Consider the following 23,740-nt stretch of genomic DNA (forward strand, 5'->3'; position numbering starts at 1 on the left):
GGCAGATAACTTGTTATGCTAGGCAACCAATTTCAAAGTCCAGAATTTTGATGTTGCATTTACTCAACCCAAAGTCAAATGTGTGGTCCAAATCGATCCACTCTAAGGAAAATTGGACAACCTACTATTAACACAACCACAGCCAGATGGCAATTTAGTGAAAATGGGTGTCTGAGACATTGAAAATATAGAAAAATCTTGTGGGAACAATCAACTTGTCCTTTCTGAACTCATCTCAAACGTTTTAAGGGTCCAAAGTGGTGCAATTATACATTCTCTAACCCTGCTTTAAGTGTGTTTTTGACACTTAATGGTACTGTAACAACATAACATTATCAGCTTCTGAAGATGGTGTGGTGAATGTATGCCTTTTTAGACTCACAGCAGATATATGAAACAGCCTCAAGCAGCCAAAGTGGCTCTAAAAGCGAATCAATCTCCATAGACGCCCATGTTAAAATCCCCAACATTACTGAAGCAAGAAAAAATGTTTAAAACATCTTCAAATACTCTACAGTTAAGGACATGCGTGCTTTGACTAACACATCCAAATAAAGTACTTCTGGATCAAGAAAAAAACCAAGACAGCAGTGAGCAAAACACTAAAAATGAGATTTCACAAAGGACTCTTCAAAATAATGGCTGATATCATGGTGACCACATCTGTCTTTTATACAGTGTATGAGCTGCTGTCTTCATTTGGGGGCACTGTATCTTGTCACTTCACTTTAATTCAATTGATATAGGCCCAAATGACAACAGGAGGTTTATATTGTAAGTTAAAGAACATACAATAATACAGAGAAAACCCCAACAATCAAACAACTCCAGTGACTTGGCATGTAGTTGGGAAAAAATGGGAAGAAAAAAAACAACTCCCTTTTAACAGGAAGAAACCTCTGGAAAAACCAGGGAGAGGCTGTGTTGGGGGGTAAGGGAGCTGAGACAGGACAAAAGACACACTATGAAATCTTTGCAAAACCACGTGTCTTTACCTTAATTGGCTCCAACAGTAGAAATGAGCAGAAGAAACTAGCAAAGCAGGAGATTAACCACATCATGGCAACATTCTGACTGAACCCATAGCCGGCCCAAACTGAAACGCCATTGGCCAGAGCGATTCCTGCCCAGCTGCCCCACATGGCAGCACGTCCACACCAAGGTGGAAACCGTCTTGGACGACACACATCTGTTACAACTGTGAAAAGAAGAATAAGGTGCCCAAGACAAAACAAATACAAATCATCAGGCACTGAAAACTTTAGGAAGTATTTAAGCGTAAAACTATTTAACTGAAAAAAAATGAGCATTTTAATGATCCTTTTAGACTCTTTGAAGGTTATTTTGCACTTTGCAAAAGAAAGCAGAGTTCTTGGAGACTTTGAGTCTTCAAGGACTTCAAAGTCTTTTCGATTAGTAACGTAATTAGTAAATATATCAAGTTTCCAGAGAAAGAATAAATGACATTGTAAGTTTGGTGCCTTTTCAATTTACCTTTTCTATCGCAACCAAGGACATGTGTCACTTATTAAACATTGAGACTGCAAAACGAAAGCACAATGCACACACGCTGGTTTCACATCAAAGCACAACTATAAAGGCTCAGTCACACATCTGGCAGTACAAGACTGATTACTCTGTGAAAGTAACAGCCTTTTTTCTTTTTAAGAGTAATCACCAAACTTTGCTTTACCTAATGAGAGTTATAAGCCTTCTAAAACCCTTGGATAGGTGATTTATGTGTCCTCTCTTACTAATCTAAACAAAGAGACAGCAGGACACTTTAAAAATAGAAAATCTATGGGGGCAAATAACATCTGGATGGTCTTTTAAAGGGACAGTTCAAATCAAAATGTAAAAATCAAATCTGCATATTTTTTCCCTGGGCTGTAGTACTATTTATTATAAAAGTCTGCCTTCTCTTAATTTCTATTTTACAAGTCAGTGTTTGACAAATAAAATATTTAATTTTGAGAATAATTTTCTGAATAAACTATGAATCTTTAAAATTTGGTGAGACTGTTTAGTGCATTCCTAATTGTAATTCTTCAAAGTTTAATCAGTAAATTTGAATTTTGAATTTTACTAGATAATTCAAACTGCCTGCACACACACCTGTGTTTGAGGTGAAGGCTGTCTTTGGTGGGTCCCGCCTCACAGATTCCAGAAGAAGAGGGTCATTCAGCTTTGTCAGGAGAATCACTTCAGTCTTATCTTCAAAAATGCTCGACCTGCGACACAAACAGTGGCAACACAAAATCAAGCGAATCTACACAGGTTTCAAATGATTCTGGGGAATTCCTTGTCCAGAATATAACTTACAGGTCAGCCATCTCGCTTTCATCTGCTTGAGGAAAGAAGTTCTGTCCGTCTGCCAGTATGTGCTTGATCAGATCTTCATCTATAAGAAGACAGTGTGAAACTGGATCATCATACACATTCATTAAATTCATTCACTAAATGAACTCGCTGCCATGTCTTTCTGGGGCTTCTGAAATGTAACGTGTTAACTTTTCTCAGTTATTAACATGGTCATAACTGATCCAACTACTCAGCTATGACAGAAAACCGCTACTGAAGATACGCTCTATGATTACAGACACAATTTGTGTAATTCTGCCTCTCTGCACTACCTCAGAGGATTTTAAACCAAACAATCAATTTGTGATTGAAGTGACTTTAATCTTTAATTCAAGGGGCTTTAAAGAAGATTTGCATGAACTATTCAGGAATTACAGCAATTTTTACAAGAGTAAAAAGAGTCAAAAAGAAGCAGTTTCATGGCCTGTTTTCTTGTTATTTCATGACAAATCAAGCAGAATATCAATATCTGAAGCTGATTCAAAGCATTGAATTGGTATTTTGTAGTTTTTCAGTGTAATGTTGAAATGTAATGTTTCTACTTCCTTTAGGGTCTGTATGATCCTCCTTTGTTGCACCAAACCTCTTCATATGCTTTTCCTGAGGCCTCTTTTCCCCTTGTTTGGCAGCTCCATATTCATACATCATACACACACATTTTTCTAGTATATCCACTGTCCCTCCTCTGTACATGTCCAAATCTTAGCCTTGCTTCTCTAATTTTGTCTAGGTGGCTGCAGTAAAACCCCGGCAGAGCATCACAGTGGAGGAAGTACAGTCCCTCGCTATAACGCGGCTCACTTTTCGTGGCCTCGCTGTTTCGCAGATTTTTTTTGTGAAATTTTGCATGTTTTTGGGTTGTTGTTGTTTTTTTTAACAGCGCATTGTGTTCTGCATCCTGTTTGGCTGTGGACCATTGTCAATTAATCTCCTCCGTGCCGTGTCACCTGTACAGTACAGAATGTGTTCAGCTTGTCAAATTTACATAAATCTTCGATCCCTAGCAGTGTGACTCTGAAGTGCTGTACTGTATGTAAGTTTTCTCCCCAACAAACAACAATGTCGACGAAACATTTTGCACCATCAAAGGCACCTGTGGTAGCACCCAAAAGGCAGAGGAAGATGCTAACCATCGCACAAAAAGTTGGACTTCTGGACATGCTAAAGAAAGGTAGAAGTTACCGTATTTTTTGGACCATAAGGCGCATTAAGAGAAACAAAACAGTCAGATAAGTCAAACTTTACTGAACTCATTCTTCTTGCTTCCTCTACTTCTGTACCATTGATTCATTAATGTTGCATTCTCTGGCAGCTGCTCTATTAACATGTTCTGGACCTGAAAACAGGGTTTGATCTTTGTTTTCATTCTATAATACTGGACTTATTTTTCTATGAAGGTTTGAACTTCGAGAGTGTTTAAACAAGAGAGAAAAGTGTGAAAATGTTCATGCCTGTCTGAGAAAACTGTCTAAAGCAGCGGTCCCCAACCCCCGGGCCTCGGACCGGTACCGGTCCGTGAGTCGTTTGGTACCGGGCCGCGAGAGTTGAGGCTCAGGTGTGAAATGTATGGTTTTCAGGGTTTTTATCAGTTTTCAGCGTTATTTTGTTATCGTTTTTATCGCTAACTCGGTTTTCCTGGGTCTTTTCACGTGTGTTATGAATAAATCTTATTTTTTTCGGTACCGGTACTAGTTTTATTTTGTTGTATTTATCCGCAACACCTTAAAGGCCGGTCCGTGAAAATATTGTCGGGCATAAACCGGTCCGTGGCGCAAAAAAGGTTGGGGACCGCTGCTCTAAAGTGTGTAGTGAGGGATTTTACAGCCTTAAAACATCTATAATAATTGTAAAAAATAAAGTTGGCTACTTTAATTTCACCTATCACGGGTTATTTTTAGAGCGTAACTCCCGCGATAAACGAGGGACCACTGTACCGCATTTGGCGATGTCCACTGATTCTTGATGTCAACTAAAGTGCTTTTATTCAACAATCAAAAACACTCCTTGTGTTTTAAAATTATCTTCTAATTTCTTAAAAAAAAAAACTATTGCATTACTTTTCCTAAATCCCTTGAATTCAAACTGAAAGTCCGCAGTTCAATCACATCTTCATTTTTTGGGCATAAAATCCACTGTGGTGTGATGCAAAGACAAACCACCAAAATAACTTACTGTCCAAAAACAGTTAGACTATATGAAAATAAATAACTGAATGATTATTTATTGTGCATTTTGTGTGTAGTTTATTTTCCTAAAAAGAAATGAAAAACAAAAAAGATGAATCTGACATTACTACTATAGTTTTTAATGCAATATTTGCTTTTATAGCCTTATTGTTCATCTTTCTTTAGATTTTCTGCAGATATTGCTGTACATTTAATTCCACAACATTCATCAAGTGAAAATCTGCTTCCATCACATTTAGCTCAGGCCATTATGAGACACTGCATACAACTTCTAACGATCTGTTGTCCATTTATGGCCTTTTTAAGAAAACTAAATTCAGTGTTTCTGAAGTGTTTTCGCAAATATCCCACTTTTGCTCACAGAACGTTCGATTTAATACTGCAGCCTGTTCAGTTTGCTTCAGTTACCTGAAGAGGTGAAATATTTGTTGCGTTGCTCGGCGCCTTCTTCATCATCAGGGTTAAAGGCCATGTCCACACCGAGGTGCCTGCTGCCCTGACCCCTCTTCAGCCTGGGCATTCCTGCCCCGTGCCCAGCGCCTCCAACCACCGAAGTGTCACTCAGCAGCTCTGGCCAGTCCCTGTCCTCTGTCTCCTCCTCTACCATGTCCCAGCTCTCCTCACTAAAATGCACAATGAGAAATGTTTGTGACTCAGACTAACTTCAGCAAATAATTCATTTGCTCTGAAGGTCATTCCAACAAAACAAGTTTGTCAGAGAAGAATAACGTTGTTGTCATTATTCTGATAAAATTGTTGCTTTCGAATTTAGAGTTGTTTGGTGAAGAAAATGTTTCGCTCACTTCAAATTCAAAAGATAGTTATTTTAAAAAACGTATATTTTTTAAACTTTTACATCTCTTGCAGATCACAATAAGATGAGCCATTTCCACTTTATTCGTTGATTCTCACAGCTTGCTATTCCACTACATCTGTTTTCCAACAAATAGGTTGTTACCTGAAATAAATATGCTTACCTTTTAGTTGATGGAGTGGGCAAGTCCACGTTGGTCTCCTCTGAGTTGGTCTGAGGAAACAGAGATGATGGATGGAGAGAGAGACAAACATTAATGACCTGAAAAGGTGAAAGTGTGACTTTTAAACCCCGTGTTTTCGTGACAGACTTTACCTCGCCATTAAAAAAGAGGAAGGAACTTCCAGCCATGGAGTTGTCCAGGAAGTCATCGATCTCCACTGACTCCTGGTCCACTTGTTGTGGCACCTGCTCCACCGTCACACACTATTGTTTACAGATACACAATGACAGAGGAAATATTCTGCTTTATCCAGGGCCTTTGAAAGACAAGAAAGCTTGATCATATATCACATTTGGTAAGGTTTGGGTTACCTTGCTGCGGCTCATTCTGAACAGCGTGAAAACAAGCAAGTAGAGAGGGTAGACGATCAGACAGGTGACCACACCTGCTGCCACTGTCTCGCCGTTTAATGATGAAGACCTTGACACAGCCCTCGGGCTGAAGGACATGATTGCATTCATTAGAAGTTGCATGGTGGGAATTTACAAAGAGAGACAGACAAGACAAAAAAACCCGTCACACCCATTCACGTACCCGTATCGCTTGTCCACCACAATGCTGTACCACAGAGTGTTGGCCAACAGGAAGAGCTGGAGTAACAAAGCACAGCACGTGGCTCTCTGCAGGCGGGTGAACGGGCTCCGGGTGGGCCTCTCCCACAGCGAAACCCACAGGTGACTCTCACACAGTGCCCTCTGCAGCTCATACCGCAGGAGGCGAGGCAGCTGAAGAAGCACAGCCTCCTCTGGGAGCAAAAAATAGAAAGTGATACACTGGAGTGAACAAGCTAGCATTATCCATCAAGCAGTTGTTTTACTACACTCAATCTTTAATTATTTAATTACACGCCACCTAATCGCAGTTCCTTACCTGAAGCCTCCACCTCCATCTCCACCTGTCCATGAGTTCTCTCGTTGTCCACTGACAGCCAGTCTTCCACCAGAAAATAGTGGCTGCTTCCTGTCTGCAAGTCTTTTACCAAGACATACTGTAGCTTCCATGCTGGAGACAGACCTGAAGAAGGGGCAGCAAATAATGGTTAAATGATGGATAAACATTAATATACAGACTCTGCTTGGGCTCCTTCTGTTGTGTGTGTCTTTACCTTTATTGTCATGCCAAATACGTATTTTCCAGACATTGCCCAAGCTGGTGTCTGTCGCAATATGAAAGATGTCGAGTGCATTGCGGGCAAAAGCCCCTCTGCTGTCGAGATGGCGATGTCCGCTACGGCTTTCACGCCCATATAAACTGATTCCCACGTGAGCCGTGGTGCCTGGATGGAAGAGAGGCAGTTTGCATGAATTCTCTTCATTTCTTGATGTAGGAATTGATTTTATTGAGTTTAAAATTTGAAGTTGAACTGTTATGATTTGCCTTATTTTCTGTCATACATACACTGTTACAGTGACACATGACGCTCATATTGAACATATTGGCAAAGTTCAAAAATGACGTCAAAGCGACATCTACCTGTTACGTCGTTTTATCTCACCTGCCCCTTGGTTCCAGCCAGTTTTCACCTGGACCTCATACTTAAAGAGTCCATCTCGGCCACAGAGTGGAACCACACCAGCACGCCGTAGATCCAGCTGGTCCAACTTGTGTAAGATAGCCGCTGCTACAACATAGCATATTAAGCCCAATAGACACACCAACAGCACGACCAGGCTTGGTGCCCCTGAACGCTCCTGAAGGAGGGGGGAAATGGTTTGAGTGGTTTTGTTTATTTAGTGCACATCCACAAATAGTGACTGGTATTTAGTGAGATACTGACTGGCACTTTAAAACTGATGGCATTGGTTGGCACAAACAGGCCTGCGGCGAAGGATGTGAGGTGCTTGGTACGGCAAACCGCCCTGCTGGCGTTGGTCTCTGCTAATGGCACCATGCCATCTGTCCGCCACTGCTTTTCACTCTCACTGAAGTACTGACACAGAGAAGCAAACACCCCGACCTCCAGACGAACATCCACGGGCAGAGACTCAGAGCTGCAGGGCGTACTCACGTTGATAAAGTAGTCCAGAGTGGTGTCGTAGGTCCTATTTAGCAACAGTGACATTTTTAGAGATAAACAGGAGACAAGGACAGGAGATGCCAGCCATAGCAAAGTTACTGCATATTTAATGCGCACTGTATTATAACGCTGCAAATGAACAGAGTTCTTACTCTGGTGACAGGAAGAAGGTGTAGTCCCTGTGGTCAAGATCTTGCCCTCTGGTCATATTGAGAGTGATACGTTTTGTGTCTGTGCAGTTGAACTCATTGGGTTGTTCGTGGGAATGGAGGTAGGCGGTGATGAATGGCTCCTCTTTGTCATTCTTTTCTCTTTCATACTTTTCTTTTACATCTAGAAAAGGAATGAAAATAATGATAGTAACACCAACACAAAAATACACAGTCAGTAAAGAAGCAAACAAAGACACAATTTACATTTAGAAGTACAGACTTAGTCACCAAATGACAAGACCAGACAGCTTTACAATATACAAAATGAACTCAAGTTCACTCGCCCTGTTATTTCATCTATACTATATAAAGTACATAATGTTATTGTCTGGCAATTGACATAGCTGTATGTTCGCAAGCCCATTCAGAATCCATACCGAGGCATTCATATGCTGCAGTTAAGTACTGCACAGAGTCACAATTATATATTTCTGGCAATATAATAACATATGTATCTTTTAATTTGAACTATAATAGATGCTAAAAACAACACTAAATCCTTTTTTTCATTCATTCCTAAAGAAAAAATGATAAATTCCAGTTACTTGGACAATTAATATACATTTAAAACACCTCCAAATGATTATTAGCTTAATCATCAAGCAGCTCAGACTGAGCAGTGTGGAGACAAAGTCAGAGAGGCAAGGCTGACACGGTCTGAACATGCACAAAGGAGGATGGTCAATGTATTGGACAAATCAGGAGGAAAAGAGGAAGACCACAGAAAAGATTCATTGTTATAGTGAAGGAGGACATGCAGAGGATTGATGTGACAGAGGAGGATGCTAGGGACAGGGTGAGGTGGAGGCAGATGATCTGCTGTGGCATCAAATAAGGGGACGAACCAAAAGAACGAAACAAAGAGATCAAGCATATTTTTGTATTAAAGAAATTAATTTGCTCAGTTCTACCTACTAATGTTTGTGATAAATGTGAGTGCTCACCTTGGATGGTGAAGTTGAGCTGCACAAACAGCCCTGCCTGTCTGTTGCCGTTTCCTGCGCTGACCCTAACGATGACAGAGTCACAGTGGCTGATGTTAACGGCCCCCGCTGTGGGTACTCCTCCAGTACCAGAACCTTCAGAACCCACTTCTCCAATGCTACTATTGTTAATGGCAACTGTGATGGCCAGACTATCATCAAGACCAGAGATTGGGATCTGGGTTCCATTTTCAGTGCGAAACTCCATGGATGCCACCTCGGTAGAGATGGTGTAGTTGGCAACATAGTTGAAGGGGAACGGGTTGGACTCCACCTGGATAGAAAAAGTTAATAAAGTCAGTAAAAGTGAACGTGAGGATCTTTTATCTGAAAACAGAATTTGAAAAAGACCAAAAAGAAGGACACAGTCCAGGCAAACTCTTTCAGTGAATGTGCTGATGACAGACTTCGGCACAAACAGCTTTCATGCTGCCAAGTTCTTTGACAGCCATCTTAGGAGAAGGTTCAAAAGAAGAATTTTGTACTTGACTCAGACGTTTCTGCTCTTTTAAGTGTTTTCTGATGTTCAAAGAATGATGTCAGTGTATGTACAAGTAATCCCTGTAGGGCCAAAAGCTCGGACCTCAGAAAGCTGCTTGAGTTTTATTCTACTCGAGTGTCTGGTTGACAATAACATGAACAAACCTGAAAAAGTAGCTGCATGATGCTTTTTCCAGCAGCAGCTCTGCCCAGACTTTTATTGAAAGCTCGGGGGATGGAGAACAGCTGGCACTCTGGTAATATGAAGAGAGAGGAAATTAAACACTGTCATCATGCACATGATTCTTCACAGTTACAGTTTATAATGTCCAACTTTCTGCAGTTTATAGTGAAAAATTCCAACCTGAGACACTAAATGCACAAACAAACCTGGACTATTGTTGCCATGGTAGCAGAGGAGACTCTGGGGGTCTGCCAGTTTTCCCGTAGCAGCTATCTCAGCTCCCCTCAGAACGAGCGGCTCCTCGTTGAGTACGCGGCCGTGCATGAGGATCAACATGAGCACCGAGGACAGACTGTAAGCCTTTGCTGCCACACGCAGAGGGTGTGGCTCCAGTGTGTCTAACACGGCGTTTCCATACTCTTCACCAGAGGAAGAAGGGGTTGAGATGGACGGGGGTGAGGAGGAATCCAAATAAGCATGGAGGTACGAGTAGGAAGCTGACTGACTGACTTGATGGATCAGATCACCTTGTAAAAAAAGGAGAAAATATGACATACGATAAAGGCAAATTAAAAAAAAAATAAATAAAAAGACAAAACTTAACTAGTGTGTTTTTGAACTGTTGGTGCGCGCAGTATTGGTGACTGCTCATTTATTTAAGGAAAAATAAAATCATAAATAGATTTTTGAGAGCAGATTCATTCAGTTATGTAATCTACTCAACAACACCACTTACTAGAATTTGGAAGCGTTGTGTTAGTGAGCATTACATGGCTCTAGATTAGCTGAATTTACACAAATTCACTGCTTTTAGACCAATAAATAAACCAATTTTTAGTTCCTTTATAGATCAGCTATGTTATTTAGTCATAAGTAAGAGCAGTTAGAAAGCAATATCCTCAACTTAACAAAAAATACACAAAAATATCTGACTGGGTAGAAGTTCCTAATTAGTGTTGCAGTTAGAGCCTCATGTAGAAATGAGCAACACTGTCCTAAAAATGCATTTACAGTGACACAGCAGTTTCGTTCTTACCCATGATGTTCAGGATGTTGTCAGCTATTTCAGTCGGAGTGACGACGCCCTGCTTGGTGTCTGTCTGCAGAATGTCCAGCATGGACTCCAGCTTGTTCAGAGTGCTGTTCTGACACTCCTCACAGATGAACTCTCGACTTACCGCCTGGAAAAAAGATGCATGCACATTCACTCGTAATTGATTTGTTTGTATTCTTGGCTCTTCTCTTCTGTTAATAGCCTTAATAATTTCCTTTAAAAATGACCCCGTTTTCTCTCATCCTGCTCACCGTGCACTGTGCAAGAGCAGCGGAGGTCTGCTGGATATCGCTCACAGTTGTCAGATCCAGAGCAGTCAGAGCTCTTGTGATGTTGCTGCGGACTCTGACTCTATAATTGCGCTCATCTTGGGATACGCGTGACGACTGACTGGTCTGCTCATACTGGAAGAAAGTAAATGCCGATATAATTACTCCTCATGTGTTATCAGCTGTTGTGTGACTTGACAAATGATTGCATTAATCGCTGTTTTATGGCTAGGCCTCTCTTACCTCATTTAGGACTGTAATAAGAACCAATGATAACTCTCTGACCCTCTGGGAATCTCCCTGCTCCAGCAGCTTTTTGAGTTTGCTGTCTGTCAGATCAGAAAGCCAGTGGGGAAGACTGCTGTATCCAGAAGGTGGATCTGGCAGTACAACCTCAATGGTCCTGGACACAAACAGGAAAAAAAACAACTGAATACAGAATTTGAAACTTCACTATATGCAGGTGGAACAGCAGTCACTGGTGAACAAGAAGAGCAACAATAACAGCAATGTTGCTTCTAGATGCCATGAAACTCAACAACTGAGCAAATACCTTGGGGATTGTAGTGATTCCTTGAAACATTTCAGTAATATAACACCATGGTAGCTAAAAGTGACTCAAAAAGATTCAGACTGAAATCTCCTCATAAGTGAACTAAACCGAGTAAAGTAGAATTACTTGTTAAGAGGCATGATGGCAGCTCCCTGGTGGTCCTCCACTGTGATGTACACGTATACATGATGTTGGGCTATGCTGAAACCTGGAGGCAGGAAGGCCGAGTGCTCTGGACTGCTTCCTTTGTACACACAAAAGTCCTCACAGTATTCTTCTTTGCAGCGTGTCACTAGCAGACTGTACAGCAATGTAGTTTCAGAGTCACCCAGATCACTGTAACCTAAAGGGTTAAAATCAATGCAGGGTCAAAAGACAACAATCCCTATAAAGGATATGATAATTAAAAAGATTTAAGTCACATTTCCTTCTTCCTACCAGAGCAGTTGAAGTGTACGCGGTCCAGCAGTGTGCGTATCCTCCTGCCTTCACCATCAAGATCCGCGTAGGCCACTCCTGCCTCCCCTCCAGCTCTCAGGTGACATTCCCCACCAGCCGGGGCCTTGTTGTGATGCAGTGTGATAGAAGCAGCGCCCTCGCCATTTAAGCTGCTGTCAGTCACATGCAGGGTGAAGACATAGGAATCATTATGCCGCAGGACCCCCTGCCGTAGCACCAGATTCATACCGTCGCTTCCTGTCGTGGTGGAGGAGGAGTCTAGGACCAGAGTCTCATTCTTTAGCGTCATGGCACTCCAGCGCTAAGACAGAGAAGGAAAACAGCCTGTAACTCTCTGTTCTTGATATTAGTGACATCAGTGATATCAGTGACACCAGTGTGCTTTTTCCTGCTTGAGTTGCAGTTGAAAAGATGAGTTGGGAATAAAAGGCACACTATTATAAAACAGTTTGACAGTTGCCTGGATAATCAGATGAAAATTTTCAAGGGGCAGGTCATTTCAAAACACAACTTTTCAAACAGCTCAACCACCACACAAACAAACTGTTTCGTATGGCGTTATTTTTGTGCCTCTATTCTGAGCGCACGTAAAAAAAAAATTGCAGGTGCAAGTGTTGCATTTTGAGGAGAAATTTATTTTGAAATGCAAATGCAAAAACTGAGCGACAGGGGCTGCTATTGTGTGTGTGTGTATGGATAATAGCAAACACTGAAATACATTTTTTGCACGCAGCAATGAATTTTGTTCAAATTTAGCTTTTCTTCGCTCAAAATAAATTTCTCCTCAAAATGCAACACTTGCACCTGCAATTTTTTTTACGTTCGCTCAGAATAGTGGCACAAAAATAACGCAATAGTTTCGGTGTAGTTCTTCTCAAAACTGAGGAGCTAAATGTAAATCTGCGAGAGGAAAAAAAATGTAACAGAGATGGAGAAATATGTAAGAAAGAGTGGACAGGAGACTGAGATAAGAGATCATTTTCAAAGGTAGGAACTGCTCAGCGAGTGGAAACTTTATAGGCTAGAATGTCCTCATTTATTTTAGATATTGTATCCAGACATAATGCTTTGATGAATTATGTTTTTGTGAAAATATCGTTTGCCGTGAAAATACCAGGAGGTTTAGTGCAGGCTAAAACTGATAAGTCTGGAGTACAGTGTTCCCTCATTTATCGCGGGAGTTACGTTCTAAAAATAACCCGTGATAGGTGAAATCTGTGAAGTAGCCAACTTAATTTTTTTTTACAATTATTATAGATGTTTTATGGCTGTAAAACCCCTCACTACACACTTTATACACTTTTCTCAGACAGGCATGAACATTTTCACACTTTTCTCTCTTGTTTAAAGACTCTCAAAGTTCAAACCTTTGTAGAAAAATAATTATAGAATGAAACCAAAGGCACTCGTAGGTGCAGTTGACGGTGCAAAACGTTTCACTGACATTTTTGTGATTGTTGGAGAAAACTTACAAACATACAGTACAGCACTGCAGAGTCACACTGCTAGCAATAGAAGATTTAGATAATTTGATAAGCTGAACGCATTCTATACTGTACAGGAGACACGGCACAAGACTGACTGACAATGGTCTACAGCCAATCAGAACGCAGAAAACAATGCAGTATAAAAAACAACAACCCCAAAACAAAAAAAAACACACAAAATTGCACAAAAAAAATCCAGGAAACAGCGAGACCGCAAAAGGTGAACCGCGTTATAGCGAGGGACCACTGTACTCCGATAAAAGTTTACAGGGACACGCTTTGTTGGACTGGTTACATCTAGAGTAGTGTTACTAGACATGAGGGAGGCATTCTGATGTAACTCTCAGCAATAAGTGTATTCCTTAAAATGTCAAACTATGCCCTTTAAAGATGGATAGCTTTTAAATCATCATGATAATAATAATAATAATAAAGTATTCTTAAAGTGCTCAAAAGAGGCGGTAACCTTTGACCCGTAATTTTAGCTTTTTCCTTATTAATAATTTAGTTCCTCTTGAGAAACTTTTTTCCTACAATTTATGTGTACAATATTTCTAAAGCGTCCACATGCATGACAAACCTGACATTTTTCTTAGGAGACAGACAAGTTAATCTTGTCTGTCTCCTAAGTTACTTATAACTTAGAATTGCAATAAGTACTGTATAAATGATTAAACGTTAAAACTGATGATGTGTAAGTGAGACAAAACTTGCTAAAGTTTTTTCTTTTCAAGCTGATGGATATCTTTCCCTTTACTAAAGACATATTAGTATGTAATGACTACACATATTGAGTCAGATATGTGTAGAGAGTCCAAAATTCAAATATACTCCAGTCAGTATGGAAAGTATAGTGTAATCCTAACAAAGTGACATTGGTTATACTGCAGCTGAGCAATGTCAGCTGGTAGGTGCAGTTCGAACTCCAGAAACTCAATGATTGTTTTGTCTTTCAAATTGTTTCCTTATGTAAGTTCAACACAACATATTCTCTCTGGCTCAGCTTAAGGGATGACCTCATTCTCACGCCCACACACTACTGCCTGCATCACGAATCCCAGGGAAAGTCTGAATTAAGGAGAGAGGTGGGGCAGCAGAAGAAGAAAGAGAAGAAAGGGACATGGAAACGTTGACTTCACTGTTGCTTCTGTGGTGCCGTGACCTCATTTTGCTGAGACATAGAAAGACATTTTTAGCCAGATTCTGCCCTTAAAGCTTGATGTCAGTGTTTGTGTGAGCTTTTACCACACGAAGAACGCCCTTGCAGTTGGTGCAGGTTCCTCGGAGGTAGACATACGAGTTCTGGCTGACCTCGTAAATCGACTGGGCCTTACAGGACACACACTCAAGATACACAATGGGAATGTGGCCGCTTTGGACGAGCACCTGTTACAAAAACAGACATGCAGGGATGCAGTCACCAAGATCTGAAAAGAGAACGTTTAACCACCTGAAAAGAAAACGTTATATATGTGCACATTTGGCTTAAATCTGATGTATGTATATGAATATGCACAATCTTTAAGGAAAAAAAGCAATACTGTTTCCCCCAATTATTATTGAACTATTATTTAAAGAAAATTTCGTGTTTAATCCTTTTTTATTTACTTGCATTTCTAAACAGTGATCAGCAGACAGAACAAGAAGTCTTGGACCACAAATCTGCAGTCTGCATTGGAACCCTCAAAATATTTGCCATGGTTCATTATTACAATAGGAAACACTTGTGTCATGCCATGTTATGGCTGGATCACAACAGCTTTTTTGTTCACATTTCTTTTCTTCTTGCTCTGCCTTACACTTTAAGCTCCCTTTCCCCTCTCTTTAAACCACTTTTCTTCTGATTGGCTGCCCCAAAGTTAGAAAAGCAGAGGGCTGTACGACAAAGTGAGATGAATTTCTTACAGAGAAATGTTGAGCTTAAATGTCCTAAAAGTAGCCCTATTTTTACCTCGCTAAATCACTGTGGTAACTTGTGCTGAACACATAAACTGGAAACAGTTATGTTCAAAGTTTAAAATCGGCTAGTAGCGTTTTGTTGTTTCTTTTATTATATCCACCAAGAAGATTGTGTTTTTGAGGTGTGTTTGCAGCTGTGTCATTCTTACTGTCTGTAAACACAATAGCTCAAACAATTTTAAGAAAGTACTATATAAAGATTTAAAATATCATGTCCCATCTGACCTCTCATTCAAGGTAAACAGACTGATCTCAAGGTGAAAGTGATAATAATACTATGCAGAACTATTTACTATTAAAACTATATTTCACACTTCCATTGTTTGTATTAATAACATAGAGGCATATGGGGAGTGATATATAGGAATTCTTAATACCATATTACGTATGACCTCGCACCTCAAACTTATATAAAATGTCTTTTATCTTTAAAATTGTACTTAAAATGCTACTGCCTTTGTTTGTATTGGCAACATTTAGGAAATAATGCAGGTATATGTGGATTCTAAACATCACATTATAGTTTGCATCCAGCCTTTGAAGTGCCTTTCTTTCAAGTTGACCCCAAAATGTTTTGTATCTTCAAAGAAACTATTTATATCCACATTAATAAAAAATAAAATCCCATATTCAAAATTATGTCAAGTATATTAAAATGGGTTTCAGCATTGTAAATAACAAAAGCCTGCCGCTTGCACTTGTTTTAACTGCACTACAAACATCTTAAAGTATGTTTAAAAAGAACAAAGTAAAGAAAATGAACATAATATAATGAATATATAAAATAAAATACACTTCAAAGTAAATATTGGCCAGACACTGAGCTGTCTTGGCGAAGGTTTGCACTCTCTGATTGCTTCTTGTTTACAACATGTTTTAAATGCAACGTAGAGTCTCTGCTGGGCGAGTGCATATTATATGTGCAACTTGTTAAACTGTACCTTACTAACATCACAAATTGAGCCAACTTGTAAAGATACAGCTGTGGAAACGGTGTATGCCAATGTCACTGAAACATGCATGTATCCATTTGATAATGCAGAACGTGTATAAATGTTTAAATGTATCCAGTAAAAATCTCAGAGCTCCCATCTGCTGTCATCAATTTAAATAAGCTGTTAAAATAAAGAGCCAAGATCTTATTCAGCATTAAAACAATTAACTGTAATTAAAATGTTTAGTTTACCGTTCTATACACTAAATCTCTAAAAGATTAATGATTTTCAGAGCATTAATCTCTTGTTTTATTTGCAACACTGTTGTATTTTAATGCTAAATCTTTATGTTATTTATAGATTTTTATCACTACTTTATCATTATCTGATAATGTCTCTGAGCAGGCAGCACTCATAGGGATCATTTTGTGTGACCCGTGACACCCCACATTTATATGAGTGTGCACAGAATTGGAAGCAGAAATCCTGGATTAACACAGCTGTTGATAACTGCTGTTTTGATACTCATCATCTTTAACTAGGGTTTTAGATATTGTTGAGCCAGCTCATGCAGAGAATATTCAGAATAACATTCTGAATATTTAGAAGTATTCAGTTTTAAGCTGTCTGAATGCTGAGCATTTGGGCTTATAGAGACTACTTGCAAACTTTGGTCATGTTTAATATGTGAATCAACCATTTCAACAGTACATATGGCAAAAAATTAAATTATTTTTCTAATATAACTAATTAATATCTTTCACCGGTGATCAATTAACCAAAAGTTGTGAAACATTTTTTAGAAGAAGCATTATTAATAAGTATTAATAGAAAGAAACTGGGAAAGCTGAAAATATAAAGACCAAGAAAAATCTGTGTATAACTTAATGACAATTGACTTTTCTGATTAATATGTATTTAATATGTATATAAAAGGAGACTTACAGTCTGTGTGGTGGACTCTGGTGCCAGGCCGTCTTTGCTTATGGTCAGTTTGAAAGTGTATTCAACCTCAGCCTCCAGCTCTGAGCCAGAGATCCCCAGCACAGGGCCGCTGGAGCCCAGGCCGAAGTTCAGGGTGGAGCAGTGCTCTGGACCCTGAAAAGAGAATTTGCAGCAATTTTTTATTTATGTTGTCTGTTTGTCAAGTTGTACAAAATCCTGTTCCACACAGTCTCAAATTCATTCAAACAAACACACTTGCATTTGTAAACTATGGCCCAAAATAATTGGGGAGAGATTAAGGGAAAGCTGACCTACAAAAATAAGTTTCCAGTACTTGTTTCAAATAAATCGCCGACCCGACAGCATCAGGAAGGCTGTTCCAAAGTTTGGGTGCTACAGCAACAAAAGTCTGATCACTTTTGGGGTTGTAGCAGAACATGGCGCATGGAACTATTAAGAGATCTCAACCAGATGATCTGAAAATCTGAGGTCTCAGTAGCTCCAATAAATAAGCAGGGGCCTGTCCATGTTGTCAGTTGTTAATAATGGGATGTTAAAGTGGATTCTTAAGCTCATTAGAAGCCAGTGACGGGAAGAGAGAATACGTGTGATATGAGAGTGCTGCCTTGTTTTTTAGCAGCCTTGTTGCTGTGTTGTTCACCAATTGGTGACGAGAGCTCTGATAGATACTTGTGAAAAGCAAGTTACAATAATAATGGCTGGAATAAGGGTAAGAAACACACCAACGTGGTCAATTATTAATTGGTGGAGAGTGTTAAGAAGTTTAAGGCTGAGGCTTGGATTTTTCAGTAGTACTAAAAGAGGCTGTATCAGAGGTTTGTGCTGCCCGTGGGTTCTCATCAGCACAGGCACGGACAGAGACCGGGTAGAGCAGCAAACAGACTTTTATTGGCGAGTGTTCACACATACTGCATAAACTAAAACCCTGTGTGCTCCACTGGAGCTTGCCTGGCATGGCGAGGCACAATCAACTCCAAGCAAAGCTAAAGGAATATCTTCTCCTAAGTTTGGACAAAAGCCCACCATCAGCTATGAGTCTCAGCATGTGTGTCATCTGGTTTCAGCATGCTACTGCATAAAAGGAGAGGTTGATTAGCCAGCTTGCAACAGGTGAGTCAGTCACCTGGCACTGCTCCCGTACCATTCTGCCCAACCTGTTCTCCTGCAGCTGAGCTAAAAACCACAGGCCATTACCACAAGGATAAAATCAATCAAATACTCAGTAAATACACTTCCTGTTAACATTAAAATGAGTCCCTCTGTTTTTTAAAGTCCAACCTAATCTTGCACTTTCATGTATTTGATATGCATAAAATTGCTTATCCAACTTTTAAGTCTCAGAGTAGCTTAAAAAACATATTTGATAAGAGTTTAAATATATTAGATTATTTTATCTAGAGACAAACATGGGGAAAAAGTAAAGAGGTACCCGCAAACGACAAAGTTACATTTAATTTTTAAATGTATCAAGTTAAACGTTTCAGAGCTCTGATGTGCACCCACACTTTAGAAACACATGTAAATAGCAGCACTGTGAGCACAGTCAGCACGGAAATAACTGACGTGAATTGAAATGTTTATTTTAAATTTAATTTAATTTTCTGCACCATTAATATTTTTTCTTATTTGCAACAGTGTTGGATTTTACTTTATGGTTATTTTTTATATTCTTTACACCTTCTCGCCATTTTATCGTCATCATTATCTGATAACATCTCTGACTGGAGCAGGCAGCACTCATAAAGATCATTTTGTGTGCCCGAACAGTCGCCTGACCTGAAAAACATCCGTTTTTATGTGAGCGTGCACAGAGCCTGAAGCAGAATGGCCTGTGTTGAACTTCATTCGTTGTATACCACTCATCGCTTGCCAATCTAAAGACAAAGTGTGGATAACAACGGTACAAATGTATTCCTATAGAAGAGCAGTTCAAGTTTAGTGTTTAGTAGACCCACACAAGTTCTCCTCCACGGCTGAAAACACAACATCTTTTTAATGACTGTAATACTGTGTGTGCCAAGTTTATTTCCTATCCTGTAAGCAGCACAAACTCCTAATTTTCACAACTGTAGTTGTATGGTAAATTTTGTAACACAACTTAAATAGTCACCAAGTGAACAGCCAAGTAAAAATGGTCACAGACGTTATATTTGATTTTGTGCGCTGTATTTAAGAAACAAAGCAAAGATCCGCTGCCTTGTAAAATGTAGCTTATGAGATGATTTGTCAGTTATTTCATCTTTTATTAACCACCTCTGTCATCATGTTCAATTGTGTTTGTATTCAAAGTCAGGAATGTTGTGTTGAACACTTCAAGACCTGGGATCTTGTTAATTCCTCTTTCAGTCTTTGAACTGAGTGTCTTTTTTTAATCAATAGTACTGCACAACTGTGCGTGAGTGTGTGTATGTGTTTATGTGGTCTGTGTAATTGTCAGGGTGGGGAGCAAAGCACCAGCTGTGGAATGCATAGTTTATCTCTAAACACTTACATAACCCTTTAAATGCCTATGTGCTCAGATGGACACCCGTACATCTCTGCACAACTATCTTTGCGATCACCTCGTTGGCCCTGTACTTCTCTAACATTTGTCATATTGACATACTGGCCTGGCCCAAATATCCTCACCTTCAATTGTCTCATTCAAAAGTTCTCCACTAAAACTGGTCCTCATGAAAATGGAAATACAACTATGCACACAAACTCTTCTGGACACTCCCATCCCACTGGGTCTTATATTGCGGGTTTTTTTGCTGCTCCGGCAGAATGTGTTCCCGCCCAGCCAAGAAAGCACTAAGTGTGAAAAACACTAAATGGACACACACATCAGCATACACTCAACTCAATTTAACACAAGGCACACAAACTGTCCTAAGCAAATTTCTCTTTTTCACACCAATCCTGAAGGCAGTTGCAGTGTTTGGGACTGTTATGTAATCCCCCCCCCAGCCTCTTTTACACAATTGAATCTGTCCTCCAACCCCTGTTTTATGAATTCACTCTTAAAAACTGCAATAAAAATTTCTGAGAGCAAAGTTTTCAAAGGAGCTTGCAAAGAAAAGCGTCTGGACTTCTTTAAGTTACTTGAAGACGTTTCACCTCTCATCCGAGAAGCTTCTTCAGTTCTAAGGTCAAATGGTGGAGAGTCCCAGATATAAACCTAGTGGGAGTATCCCCCCACAGAGGGACAAAAGGACCCCCTGATGATCCTCTAATCGCCTGAGCCAAGGTGTGAAACTGGGTGTGGGTCCCAATCAGCCAGAGTTTCGGGTGTAAGTAACTTAAAGAAGTCCAGACGCTTTTCTTTGCAAGCTCCTTTGACTACGATGACCTGGATGACTGAGAACCTTCACAGACTGAGAGCAAAGTTTGTTTTGAAAATGTAATATTCTTTAGGGCTGTTCGATATAACCATATATATCGGATGACGACATAAAAACGTCAATCGTTTCATTTTACGCTATCGTTTGTTTCGTGGTGTCGCAAAATAAACTGTTTACGGCAATATTTTTTCATCGTTTTGATGGTCACTGTAGTGGCTATATTAATTTCTTAAAGTTCTCTCTTTCTCTTAAATTTAATATAACCACACTACAGACAGACAAGCGTTTGTTTTTATGCGTTGTTAGCAACGACAGTAAAACCACCGCGTGTCCGCTTGTTCCACATAAACCTTTCACAATAAAGCTCAAGATCCTGTTGAGACTTTTCAAAATAAACTGAACCACGTGAAAGATGCAGATTATTTACGGATGAGAAGCAAAAAAGAGCCGTCAGGTGCTAAAAAATAAACCTTAGACTCAAACGTTAGAACAGGCTTTTCCCCGCAGCACGCTGTGTAATAAATACTCACAAAGAAAACGGCGGCCGTTACAACTTATGTCTAAAAATGTATAGTTTCATGCATCAGTTAAAACACTGACTCCAGGTACGCGACGCCCAGCTGGAAACACTTCACGCAAGTCGAGCTGCCCGAGATTCACAGAATTTACAGAAAATGTTACATTTTTGTGATTTATATCGTTATCGGACAATAGATGTCTTAATATCGGGATATGAGATTTTGGTCATATCGCACAGCCCTAATACTCTTACTTATTAGACTAAAAAAAAAAAAGGCAAAACAAAACAAAGAAACCTAAGAGACATGACGGGACACTGTTGTCTGACCAGCAGGGCAAAGACAATTGTGTTTTAGACACAACTGTAATGCATGACACTAATACCTTATCTGCTACAATAAGGTTGCTCCACGACATGTCAATTGTTATCAACAGAATGACCAACAACAGGCCAAAGCAACCTAGTTACTCCCTGTCCTTACCTTTGAGGTGTTTTGACATTCCCAGTGGTAGTGGAGTAGTGATTGTCTGCTTTGGTCCATGTTGGGGTCATACGACTTTTCTGCACTGAGCTGCAGGTCTTGTGTTCTTGACCACACCCTGTAGGTGCCTCCTTCTATAATCGGCACCAGCCTAAAAAGAAAAAGGGTTCAAATTAAGCAAGAAATTCCTTGCAATCTCTTATGCAGAACTGAACTGATTCTGCATTTCATTGACACAGTAAAGTTAGAGCTATGTTTCTACAATTAATGCATATAAAAATACTTAAGTAGAGAAATGTGGAATAAGAAACTAATAAGAAAACCTCAACAGTACGTTGTGCGGAACTACATGTAAAGCAAGTACTGTACTTTTTTCTACTGTAAGTTTTTCTTTCGCAGTTTAGGTTTACATTTCTGCACTGTTAGCTTACTTCTTCTTAGTCACACGTTTTCCTGCTGTTCTCATTTCTTTGTCACTTCCTGTGATGTTTAAGTCACATCTTAAAATTACAATATCAGTACTCTTGTGAAATAGTCAATATCCTCTGCTCTCCAAGCCTCTAGTCCCTGTTCTTTAAAGTCCTTTTTTATTATTATATCACTTTACCATCCATCTCTCACCTTTCTGTTCTTAACCTCCTCTGGGATGTGCAAATTATTTCATTTAAATATCAGCTTAGTCTGTTCTACCATCAACAGCATCTAAACTCCTTTATACCAGCCACTATCCCCAACCTATCTCCAACACAGTGAATAGATCCCCATATTTGATTTAGAAGACAGAAGAACGAAAGAAGAAAATGGGAAATTTAAGAGGGTAAAAAAAAAAAAAAAACCCCTCCAAAAACATTCTTTATTTTATGTTCAGGGACCATATCGCTGCACTTTTCAAGGATAAATTGGAAAGAAATTCACATATTTGAACATGTAGGATCAATAACGCATTAGAGACAACGTGAGCAGAACACCAACAGCACCTCTCTCCAATCATGCTGTGAAGGGAGGAAACAGACTAGTTTTCAGTGAATGTCACAAAGACATTCAAGGAAATATTAATGGAGTCATTTCCTTAAATTTGGTTATTAAATTTGATTTGAGATAGACTGTTGTTGTAATTATTTATTCTTGGACTCTACCAGAGTAGCTTTGCACGATTCACAGTTCAAAACAACAGATTTGCACAGCAGGTACATGGGGCAACTGTGCTAACAGCCAGAGCTGTCTCACAGAGACAGAATCTATTATAATAATATGTTTGGAAAACATGTTACATGCTGAAAGGTAAATAATGAAAAAAGGATCGACATCACAGAAAAAACTTATATGAATGCTTGGTTACTATTTTTTCTACTGACCTAGTGGAGACGATGCTTAAATGCAGACAGGCAGCCTTCCTCAGAGGCACACCTTCATACGACAGAGAAAACACTAATGTGTAGTTCCCTGCTGCCAAAGCCATCTTAGGCAACGACAGCTGCAGCCGCCGCATGTCCACCTCCACCGGCAGACGAATCGTAGCTCCGGGGGTCACTGATTGGTCCTTCATGATTTCACTATCGCAAGAGGATCCTGAGAATATCTGCCAGAGGTACTGAGCTCCGTAGCGTATGCAGCCTTTCAGATCCACATTGGCCTCTACCAAAGCAGGTTGGGAGCGCCAGATGGACAAGCGTGGAGCTTGAACCACATGGACTTCTGGTTCCTCACACTCTAACACACTGATGTTTACTTCCACCTGCGCCAACACCCAGCTTACCATGTTACTGCAGTTTACCTACCAAGGAACAGAAACAATCTCATAAAATCACAGTACTTAGAAGATAGGTTTATTTCTTTAAAAAAATAAATGCTCTAACAGATACAGATAGAACGGAATTCAAAGAAACATACTTGCACCAGATAGTGTCCTTTGTGTCTGTACTCATATCCCACAGTTGTGGTGTTTGTGCGAACGGGAGCAGAGCCATGGCCAAAGTGCCACAAGCACACCACAGGATTAGATACGGGGAGGATGTAGGCTCTAAATTTCACCGTCTTATTAATGAGAGTATTCCTTGGCACAGCATTCAGATCTGCAGACTTCAGCACATTCTGTACCAATATCCACTTGGTGACTTCCTGACCTTGCAGATTGTTGAAAACCTTCAGGTGAATGGTCAAATTACCTGGTTCTTCTGGAGTGTAGTGTGCCTGGAATGATGTGATTCAGTGAGATACAGCAAACCACTGCCTGTTATACTGTGATATTTATGTCGATATTATGAAATTTTTAAT

General features: G+C 39.8%; 1 protein-coding gene across 2 annotated transcripts in view; it reads right to left on the bottom strand.

Moving 5' to 3' along the window:
* pkd1a (polycystic kidney disease 1a) overlaps window positions 1-23,740 on the bottom strand; it is a 74,190-nt gene that overhangs the window by 11,729 nt on the left and 38,721 nt on the right. For both annotated transcript variants that reach the window (XM_084930641.1, XM_084930639.1), the window contains exons 21-46: window positions 23,357-23,656; window positions 22,822-23,240; window positions 21,467-21,617; window positions 17,122-17,274; window positions 14,528-14,668; window positions 11,775-12,096; window positions 11,463-11,679; window positions 11,027-11,186; window positions 10,766-10,918; window positions 10,497-10,641; window positions 9,667-9,987; window positions 9,442-9,530; window positions 8,758-9,070; window positions 7,754-7,934; window positions 7,362-7,626; window positions 7,080-7,275; window positions 6,690-6,860; window positions 6,455-6,598; window positions 6,119-6,329; window positions 5,896-6,022; window positions 5,677-5,787; window positions 5,525-5,574; window positions 4,956-5,170; window positions 2,323-2,401; window positions 2,116-2,231; window positions 996-1,198 (exon numbers count right to left, since the gene is read on the bottom strand). In XM_084930641.1, coding sequence (XP_084786767.1) covers window positions 996-1,198; window positions 2,116-2,231; window positions 2,323-2,401; window positions 4,956-5,170; window positions 5,525-5,574; window positions 5,677-5,787; window positions 5,896-6,022; window positions 6,119-6,329; window positions 6,455-6,598; window positions 6,690-6,860; window positions 7,080-7,275; window positions 7,362-7,626; window positions 7,754-7,934; window positions 8,758-9,070; window positions 9,442-9,530; window positions 9,667-9,987; window positions 10,497-10,641; window positions 10,766-10,918; window positions 11,027-11,186; window positions 11,463-11,679; window positions 11,775-12,096; window positions 14,528-14,668; window positions 17,122-17,274; window positions 21,467-21,617; window positions 22,822-23,240; window positions 23,357-23,656 — 4,953 coding nt within the window. The remainder of the gene's footprint in view (window positions 1-995; window positions 1,199-2,115; window positions 2,232-2,322; window positions 2,402-4,955; window positions 5,171-5,524; window positions 5,575-5,676; window positions 5,788-5,895; window positions 6,023-6,118; window positions 6,330-6,454; window positions 6,599-6,689; window positions 6,861-7,079; window positions 7,276-7,361; window positions 7,627-7,753; window positions 7,935-8,757; window positions 9,071-9,441; window positions 9,531-9,666; window positions 9,988-10,496; window positions 10,642-10,765; window positions 10,919-11,026; window positions 11,187-11,462; window positions 11,680-11,774; window positions 12,097-14,527; window positions 14,669-17,121; window positions 17,275-21,466; window positions 21,618-22,821; window positions 23,241-23,356; window positions 23,657-23,740) is intronic.

This window comes from Perissodus microlepis, chromosome 6 (genome assembly GCF_051167445.1).
Source record: "Perissodus microlepis isolate ML-2025 ecotype Zambia chromosome 6, ASM5116744v1, whole genome shotgun sequence".
Classification (NCBI taxonomy): domain Eukaryota; kingdom Metazoa; phylum Chordata; class Actinopteri; order Cichliformes; family Cichlidae; genus Perissodus; species Perissodus microlepis.